At 37.5% G+C, this 10,534-nt stretch overlaps 1 protein-coding gene across 1 annotated transcript; it reads right to left on the reverse strand.

Annotated features, from left to right (window-relative positions):
- Window positions 1-325: 325 nt before the first annotated feature.
- Window positions 326-1,096, reverse strand: LOC18435152 (2S seed storage albumin protein). The gene is made up of 2 exons (XM_006845203.4): window positions 623-1,096; window positions 326-486 (listed from the first exon to the last, which is right to left on the reverse strand). Exons 1-2 carry the CDS (start codon window positions 1,053-1,055, stop codon window positions 473-475), a joined length of 447 nt encoding a protein of 148 aa, XP_006845266.2. The 5' UTR covers window positions 1,056-1,096; the 3' UTR covers window positions 326-472.
- Window positions 1,097-10,534: the final 9,438 nt, after the last annotated feature.

The raw sequence follows: 10,534 nt of genomic DNA on the forward strand, positions 1-10,534 counted from the left end.
CTGGTTCAAATCAAGTAGATCTAAAATCACATCAAGATCTTAAAAACTGTAGATCTAAAATCACATCAAGATCTTAAAAATTGACAGTCCAAAAGATGCACTATTTTGCGGACTCAAAATATCTTTTTCGTTTCATATTCATACATCTCGATGTCAATATGATTAATCAGAGGATTTTCCAACATCCAAATAACGTTTTATGACGGATTTTTGAGGTGCACCTTTAATTCTACGATTGCAACCTAAGATAAACTTTTTCCCATTTATATTGCTTCCCTCAACACATTAAAAGCATGGTATTAAATGAGATAAGAGGACTGGAAAATGAGGAAAAAGGCAGGGAGTATTCCTCACTCTTTTATCACTGTAACTTCAGATTCAAACAACTTACTAAATCTTTCCGTTCACTACAGACACACACGATGATGTATGTGCTCCTTATTTATTCACAAACAACACCCCACTGCGTCCTCTACGCCATGGAGACTGCAACCAAAGAACACCAAAATTCAACACAACAAATCAGAAAACCCTAATAGGAGGGATTTATTCATCAGAGAGAATTTTGCTCATTTTAAAGATAAAGAGTGATTTATTCATGAGAGAGGTGTCGAGTGCTTACATGAACTGATGGAGCAGCGCTGCTGAGAGATGCCACAGATTTGTGGGAGTTGCTCGGCGCGTTCAATCATCTGCTGCTGCTCTCCCTGCCCCGCTTCGGACATGAGACTCCTAGCCATCTGCCTTATCTGCTCGCACCTGCACTCCTCCCTCATGTTCTCCAATTGCTCACAGCACCTTCGCGGAGCATCCCTCTGGTAAGGAAAGAGAGTTAACTCAGGCCTCCCGGTCTGGATGAAGCGCCTGCATGATTCTAGGCTTTTCCTCTCCTGCCTGCACCGCTCCTTCTCTCCCTCCCCAGAATTCCCACCCTTAAACACCTCCTCCTCTGTGGTGGTGGTCACAGTCGTCCTGTAAATGGACGCCTCCGCCACCACTGCCACACACACCACCAAGGCCAGTGCTGCTGCCCACCGAAATCGCATGGCTGCCATTGGTTTCTCTCTGTGAAAGTGTTTGATAGGAAGATGGTGGTGACGAAAGGGTTGCTGCGTTGGGTATTTTTATAGTAAGAGTGAGGGTGGTGGAAATGAACAGGTTGCTTTTTGCCTCCTTCCACGTTCATCACTCCATAACTCCACCTTGAGCACTTTCATTGCGGCAGGAGACAGCTGCCATGCAATGAAGCTTTACTAATTTTATATTATTATACCGTGCTCTTGTTATCGAGTTTGGGACGTTAGGGGCAATGGACCCGACTACCCGGAACCCACGGTATACCCGACCTCAGGTCTCGTTATAGGTTCAAATTTTGAATCCGAATATTATTTGGGTTTCGGTATGAGTTTAGCCGGACCCAATCCGTACTCATAGTCGTAAGGTATATGACGGCAATCATGTATTTTTAGACGCCCGTTAAGTGTTTATATTGTCACAATATTGGTAATATTTACAGTATTATTGGTAAAAAAAGAAGCTCAGAGTCTTAAGCAATATGATGCTAAAAAAAAAAAAAAGACAAAGAAAATAAAATATAAACTCATAATTATAGGGTGGCAATGAATCGGACTAGACTCAGGACCCAATAGATACAACCAGAACCAGTACGGGTCCAAATTGTAGACCCAAATACTATTCACATCCGAGTCTAGATCCAGTCGGACCTGACTCGTGCCCGACCTATTGCTCCCCCCCCCCCCCCCCCCCCCCCGGGGGATCATGCTTGAATTACATGAGTGATGATCATTAAGGACTTTGGTCCCTAGCTGATACCATTAAATCTTGTCTATTTGAAAAGGGTGTGGTTTCCATAAGGTTGCAACTTTAAACATTCGAATTAAGGCGCACCTTCAAATTTGATCATAACATATAATTTTGATGTAAAATATTTTTAGGATTATCACAAAATATATTTTTGTATTTAATTATAAAATTTTAAATTCCAAAAATGTTTAAAATCAAAAAGATCTATAAACATGTGAAAATTTTGAAAATAGACGGTCTAGATAATGTGCTGTAAGATGCACTATTTTTGAGACTCAAAATCTTTTTTTATTTCATAATCATACATCTCAATGTGAAGATGTTCAATTAGATGGTTTTTCAACATTAAAACAATATTTTCCAATAGAAATTTGAGATGCATCCGTAGTTCTACATTTTAAAGTTGAACCCTTGTATAAACTTTTTCCATTTGGAAAATAGATTATGGTGGCAGTTGGCTTACAAATAAGTTGCTAGCATCTTTTCGTCCGAACGGTCTGAGAGGTATTATCTAGGGCCGGCAACATGCAGGGTACGGGTCATGCCAGTCTAGACCTTAATCTGGCCCTAATCCATATCAGGCCAGCCCTAGGCCAGGCTAAAGATATCCTGACCTAGGCCCTACCCTGGCCATGTAAGGGCTAGGCCAAACACAATCCAATTAAATAACCAAAATAATAATTATAATAAGAAGAAAAGTTGGGCCATGCTGGGTCAGTCCTTCAAGGCCCTGGAGTAGCCCTCGAACCACAAATTTTGGCCCATGCCCTAATTTTGAAGGGCCAGGCCACCCAGCCCATTACAAGCCCAGTATTAGTTGTTAAAGAAAAAATATGGGCAAAAGAGGACTATATAGATCACACTAAGCGGAGCTTTGGCAACCGTATGACTTTCGGATTTGGTAAACGAAAATAGAGAGCTAAACAAACCCTTTGTTGGAAGAGGAGTTCCGGCCTGCCATAAGGTTTAATCAGTGTAAGAAAAATTGAACCGGAATGACAAACCAGACGTGGCCGGAAGTGGTCTACCCGGCCTAACCAGTAAACGGACCAATTCAACCATTGTAACTGGGCATATTCCGAGCTGTCCAAAAAATATTAAAAAAATACAAAAAAAAAAGCTAATAAAGTATAAAAAAATATTTAAATAATGATCAAATAAAACACATTCAAATGAAGTTGAAAATTAATGCAAAAATGGATTTTAAAGAATCGACTTGCGCCTAAGGCTATTTTTTAAACTTTTCAAAAAAGATGGGAAAATTTAAAAGTAAGTATTAATGGCCAAAATAATTTACAATCTTTGCCACAATAATAAAAAAATACATTGCAAACAAAATTCCTTAATTTTGGAGATTTTATATCATTTTTAAAAAACATTTTCAAAATACTGAGCCTTCACCAAAACTGGCCGAAACTAGAACTAGCCACTATCTACTCAGGCAGTTATCGATTAGATCGGCTGATTTTTCCATCAATGGGTTTAATATTCATCAAAGACATTTTCTACCAACTAGGTTTTGTGTGGGAGAGAATAAATAGAATTAGAGAAATTTATCATGGGTGTGCTTTGTATAAGGCAGAGGCTCTAAACAATCAAAGTAAGGTACACCTTCAAATAGTGCCGAAATATGATATTTTGATACTGAAAATCTTTGTGATGGCCTGAAAATTTATTTTCATCTCTAATTATAAAATTTAAATTTCAAAAGTAGTGTAGATCAACCAGATCAATGAACACTTGAAAATCTTGAAAATTGACGGTTCGAAAATACATTACAAGATGTACTATTTCCATTACTTCAAATCCATTTTTTTTCTCATGTGCATACATCTTGAGGTCAAGATGATCAATTTGAGAATTTTTGAGCTTCAAAACAACTTTTTTTTAATGAATTTTGGAGGTTCGCACTAAATTGATTGTTTCAAGCCTTGACCTTATACAAACATTTTCGTTTAATGTTTTCCCATTTGTTTTGAATAAATGTCAAAATGCCCATCAAAAAACACATGACTTTGACTTGGAATTGCAAAAAAATGGTAAAATGCTAAAGGCTAAATAATTGAAATGTGAGGTGTATTTTGATAAATTTCTTAATTAAAGAATTATATTGGGCATCATTTCAGAACAACTCTAAATATGTACATAAACAAATAAATTGTAAGTCAAACATTAAAGGGTACAGTTGGCATACAAATGCATCTGTAGCTATAGAGGTAAGGTGCACCTTCAAATTTTATCATGGTATATAATTTTTGATGTAAAATGTTCTTAGGATTATCTCAAACTTTATTTTTATATCTAATTACAAAATTTTAAATATAAAAAATGGTTAAAATCAAGTAGATCTATAAACATATGAAAATCTTGAAAATGGACGGTGTAGATAATATGTTGTAAAATGCACTATTTCTGAGACTAAAAATCTTTTTTATTTTTCATGGTCATCCATCTCGATGTCGAGATGATCAATCAAAGGGTTTTTCAACATTAAAACTACCTTTTCCGATGGATTTTTGAGGTGTATCCGTAGTTCTACATTATAAGGTTTCATTCTTATGTAAACTTTTTCCAACATTAAATTATTAAAAAATAAACAATAATATGGTGTATCTAAAATGTACATAATCATCCCCCAGTTAAAGGAATAACCGTTATAAAATGCATGATAAAGAAAGAAGTGAATTGTGGAGAGAAGGTGTGGAGCTTGAGAGCCCAAGGATATAATTTGCATAGCTTTACTAAGCCTTTTGGAGTTTGTCTCCATTATTTCAAAGCCAACATATTACGTTGTTTAAATATTGTCTTGATTTGCTTAATGTTATTAGTAAAGGGTGAGGTTTGTATAAAGTGTCAATGTTAAATAATCACGGTAATGTGCACCTCAAAATCTTATTAAAAAATGAATTTTCAATGTCAAAACTCTCATCATGGACTAAGAGTTTATTTTTCACCTCTATTATGAAATTAAAAACTCCAAAAATGGTGCAGATCTAGTAGATGTACAGACACTTGAAAATCTAAAAAATGGACGGTCCAGATAATGTGTTACAAGATGTACTATTGCTAAGTTTAAAATTTAATTTTTCTTTTACATCCATATATATCGAGGTCAAGATCAACTGGAGAATTTTCAAGTCACGAAACAATTTTCTTCGATAGGTTTTTATAGTGCACCTGTACAGGAAAATCATTCCCAACGATCGATTGCTGACAGGCAATCTTTTCTTTATGCGAGGAAATCTCGAGACCAAAATCCGCCGTCAAGACGTCATTTTTTTCACTGACACGAAACTAAAAATGAGGTGGAGCTACACGATCACCAGCTACCAGCGTCTTGGTCCCACTAAAATGTTCTCGCGAATGATCATCCAAAATCCAATCCTTCGGGACTTTCGTAACTGCATCCGAACTTTTCGCTTCTATATATATCTTCATGCCGTCATTCCCTCCTTTGATAAATTTTTGGGAGTTACTAATTGAATTAGAAAAACCCTCTGTGAAATCCAGAAACTTGCCCACAAGAATCCACCTTTTGAAATTTTGAGAGTTACATAATTTTGAATTTCCAATTTCCAATTTCCAATTTCCCAAAACGCCAGTGAAAATGACTCTTCGAATGAAACCTCCTCGGAAAAATGGCTGGCATCTTAATTTTTTCCCGCAACTCCCTAGCGTTCAAGAGATGATCACCATAAGCCCTACCAGAACTCTTCATCCCCTTTGACCTAGACTCACAAAAAACCTGAATATTGAAAAAAGCATCTCCAATGGCGAGGGAAATAAACTCTGAAAAATGAGAGCCTTAAGCTCGAATCATTTTAACAAGCACTCCATTACAAACAGGATTCAAAAACGAATCTCAATCCATGCCCAAATAGGAACCCAAGGTTCCCACAATCCTTTTAATGATGGCCAAGCTTCAAGCATGCAGAGGAATACCATAAAGACGAATCCAAACAATCTCTTGCTGAATAAAAGAACCATGATCAGCTGGCTTCCATAAATCCAACGAAAAGAGACTACCTCGGATTCTACAAAAACGATTTTGGAGAGCTCTACTAACCTCATCTTTGGAACGAAGTTTAAAAACAATTTTATTCTCTCCAATAACCTTAACATCGGGATGAAAAGAAAGATTACATCCCCGCCAAGCCCAGTCAGAGAGACCAAAAAGATCAGAGATAGGAGGAGAAAAGGAACCTGACGCAAAGAACTTGGGTTTAATATTAAGCTTATCCCATTCTGATTTCTCAACTCACACCACCGTAGGGAAAGTAGACCTACTCTGATCTTCCCCTAAAACACCCACTATAGTAGCCATCCTAGGTTTACTCAGTCATAGCCAAGAAATCTCGTCACAGCCTCTCTATTTTCATAATTCTTCAGCCTAACTGAAACCCATGTTCCAAACTACAAATCGCTACAAAGCCAATACAGCCCAAATCAGAAAAACCTACTTTTCTCTCACTAATCCAGCAGCATTACAACTTCTCCTTGCACTCCATAGCTATTTTGAGTCCTCTGAAATCAACATGCCTCTGAGAAATGGCCCATGAAAATCCCTATGAAACTGCATCTAGGGACGACATAAAAACAGGCTTCGCTTCACTTTGAAACAGTGGTCTCTGTGATTGCTCCAATCAACAATAACTGATGAGATAGATCAGGATTAAGGAACTCTATGCCCTAGGGTTTTCCATACAAGCTTCTCTCCCAATGTGAGGGGAGTTTTAGAGAGAACAAGTCGGTGCTATTTCCTAATTTACTTACTCCACATAGGTGACAGCTCTCTTCTTTACTGCGACAAAGGAGCTTTTGGAGGAGAAGGTTGAGCGTTGTTGTTTGTCTTTTTCCTCACCAGTGACTTCCTTGGTGTGTCTTCATATTCATCGAAAAAAAGTGGGACAGGCCTAGAGTTTTCTTCTTGTGATAGTCTTCTTCAATTTGAAGATGCATCATCTGCTTTTCCTGTTGGCTGTTGCAAAGAGACCGATGAAAAAGTTATTCACGGTTTGACCCATTGTTAATTGACCATTTGGCCATAGTGGTAGTCGATCTTGAGGAGCCACAGTTACTTTTGGAGGATGAAGCTGTTGCGATCGAGGATGAGGAGATGGCTCCTGAACCTTTGGAGATGCCCCTGGTGGTGGCCCCTTTGGCAGTTAATCCCCCGATTGCATATGAGTTACAGGAGAAGGAGATGGTTCTGATCCTTTGAGTTGCTTATGATGGTGTTCCTTACGGCATTACCTTTGGATATTAATCCGCCGACTGCAGACGTATTTCCTCTACCCATTCAAGCACATGCTGATAACTCTTCGTTAGTGTAAAAAATGTTAGTTGACATGGGCATGGAGGATGTTCCTCTTGCTGTGGTGATGGACGAGATAAGAAAACGTCGAAAGGCTAAGTGTGCGATGGTGGATAAGGTGGAGCAGAATGTGACTGTGAGTCTCTTAGAGAATGTTGTGGTCAGCACCCCGACAGGTAAAGCGCCAGCAACAGAGAAAAAAAAGAAGGCCTTTAAGCTTGGTGTGCAGTTGTCGACGAGATTGGAAGCACGTAGTGTCCCCAATGGAGGATTTATGGCTGCTGCGGCGATTGTTTATCGTGATCCAGAGATGGTGCATATTGATTCGCCTTCTGAGTCCTCTGCAGATAAAGATTACCTGGAGTCCATGATGCTAGAAGCAGCCTACTTTGTGCATGGTCCATCTGCGTCAGATTCTCCTTTCTTTCCTTCCTCTTCTTTTTGATGAATATTATATCTTGGAATGTAAAGGGGTTAGGTGACCCCAGGAGGAAAATAGATGTTTTGTTTTTAGTTTATAAGTTTAAACCTGTTATTTTGGCTTTACATGAGACTAACTTCTCCGTCTTACTCTTTCTTGGGCCAGGGAAGTTTGGGGCTCAGGGGCGGTCTGTGTTTGTGGGATTCATGCTGTTAGAAACTCTGGTGGGATTTGGATCCTTTAGTGGTTTCTAATTTTGAGTCTGTAGTTAAAGACAATTTATTACTTTTGAGTTTTATGGGTCCCAATCCGAGGTTTTCTTGGGGCTTTATGAATGTTTATGGGTCTTCTATCTCTTCTCTAAAAGTGGGTTTTATTAATGATATGAATGAAGCCATTTGTTTTGTGTCTTACTCGATTGTAATTGGGGGGGATTTCAATCTTTTTAGGTGGCCCGATGAATGTTTAGTCGGCCATCATATTAATTCTTCTATGAGAAGGTTAAATAGGTTCATTGAAGATAATGCCTTCTTAGATCATCCTATTATTGATTATAGGTTCACTTGATCTAATAATAGTGTAGGTAATCTTGCGATGTAAAAATTAGATATGTTCTTGATTACGGTAGATGGGTGGATTCTTTTCCTCTCATTTTTTTCAAATCTCCGGTACATTTATCCTCCGATCACTTGCCTATTCTTCTTAATACGGGGAGTCTCAGAGGTGGGCCAAAACTTTTTAGATTTGAATTAAGCTGGCTGGAAGATTAAGAGATGGTTAATCTTATTAGTAGGACTTGGTTAAATACTGAGGTTGTTGGTTCTATAGATTTCCAACTTCACAAAAAATTGTTGAATGCCAAACATAAACTACTTGCATGGAAGAAAGAGAATAAGGTTGATGTAAAGGCTAAGATTGAGGGGATTCTAGCTGAGATTGAGGTGTTGGATCTTAATACTCAAGTGAATGGTGTGCTTACGGAGCAAGCAATGTTTGAGCGTAAAGTGAAAGTTACGAAGTTTGTGGAGTTACGGAGATCAGATAAAATTTATTGGAAATAGAGATCGAGAAATAAGTGGTTGAAGGAAGGAGACCTTAATCTATGCTATTGCTAGTGTTAGGAGAAGACAATGATATTTTGGGTCTGACCATTCCGAGGACTGATTCTGATGATAGTGCTGCTATGGTGTTGGGAATTATACAGCATTTCAAGAATGCATTTTCTAAGGAGGTGACCTTGACTTCCAATTTCACTAATGTTCATTTTAAGACGTTGGATGTGGAGCGTATAGAGTTCTTGGAAAATGATATCACTATTGAAGAAGTAAAAAATACAGTTTTTGCAATGCTCGGTGACAAGGCGTCAAGCCCAGATGGTTTTTCTTTAAGTTTTTTCCATAAATTTTTTAATATTATTAAGGTTGAATTACTGCTGCTGGTCAAAAAATTCTTTATTGGATGTCATACTTTTAAAGTAATTAACTCAACCTTTCTGGCCTTGATTCCGAAAAATATGTGATCTTTGAGCTTACAGATATCAGACCTATCAGCTTGTTGTCGAGTGTTTGTAAAATTATTGCTAAAATTCTAGTTAAGCACTTCAAAGGGATCCTTACTTTTCTCATCTCAACCTCACAATCTGCTTTTATTCAGGACCGTCAAATTATTGATAGTATTCTAGTGGCGCAAGAATGTATCCATTCTCGGGTGCTGAGTAAAAAGCCGAGAGTTTTGCTGAAATTGGATATGAAAAAGTCATATGATAAGGTGGATTGGGCAGTGTTGTTAGAGATTATGAAGCTGATGGGTATTGAAGTGAGATTGAGGAGTTAGATTTATGGCTGCCTTTTTTCAGCTCATATCTCTATTCTCTTTAAAGGGCATCTCATTGGCTTTTCAATGCCTCTAGAGGTCTTCGCCAAAGTGATTCACTCTCTTCATTCTTATTTACCATTTATGCATAATATTTTAGCTTAATATTGACTAGAGTTGAAAGAGTGAGAGCCTTTTCAGAATTCAAGATTGCAAATTCCAATATTACGATCTCCTACTTACAATAAGCTGATGATACAATTATTTTTTGTGATGCAGAGGCACTACAGTTGGGTAATATCGTAAGGTTTCTTGAAATTTACGAAGTGACCCTGGTGATCAAAGTTAATTTTCATAAGTCATCCCTGGTATGTATAAATTGTACAAAATCATTGGTGAATAATCCGATTGTTGTAATAAGGTGCAAAGTGGGTTCTTTCCCAATCACATATTTGCGTTTACCAATTTCATATTCAAATTTTCTATATAATTGAGAGGGTACAAATCAAATTGATCTTTGAAAGCATAAATGTCTATCCTTAAGAGGTAGGGTTATGCTTTTAAGAGTATGTTTGGCCAACCTTCCAGTATACCATATGTCGGTGATCCAAATTCCAGCTTCGATAGGGAAATGAATTGAAAAGATGATTAGAGATGTTTGTATGATTCGTATAGCGAGAACAGGAAATTCTATTTGTTAAGATAGGATAGAGTTTGTACCCCCAAGTGTAAAAGTAGATTAAATATTCAAAATGTTAGAATGTTTAACCAAGCTCTCTTGTGTACATGGTGGTGACGCAGCACACACTTGAAAGATTAATGTGGCAGTTGGTTCAACACAACTGGGATAAAAATAGTTGAAGAATCCATCATTCTATTACTCTGTATTATACGGAGCCAATACAAATAGGACTAAAAATCTGCAAAGCCTAGTCGAAGTCTGTCAAGCAAATAACGAAAGTTTATCCCCTTGGCCTGTAATATGTTGCTTCATTTTTTTTGTTATGTGCTCAACATCATAAGCAAGCAGCATGAAAACTTGTTAAAAGTAACTTTATTCACCCACTTCTCAAAAATTAAAAATATGCAACCATAATAACCATAGAAAAAGTTCATATAAGATCGCAACCTCGTAGATGTAAAATGGATCTCAAAAACTTAGT

This window comes from Amborella trichopoda, chromosome 6 (genome assembly GCF_054954075.1).
Source record: "Amborella trichopoda isolate Santa Cruz 75 chromosome 6, AtrichopodaSantaCruz75HAP2 v2.0, whole genome shotgun sequence".
Taxonomy (NCBI): Eukaryota; Viridiplantae; Streptophyta; class Magnoliopsida; order Amborellales; family Amborellaceae; genus Amborella; species Amborella trichopoda.

What these genes read in the sequence shown, in the direction of transcription:
- LOC18435152 (XM_006845203.4), bottom strand. Translation starts at nt 1,055, where the DNA reads ATGGCAGCCATGCGATTTCGGTGGGCAGCAGCACTGGCCTTGGTGGTG.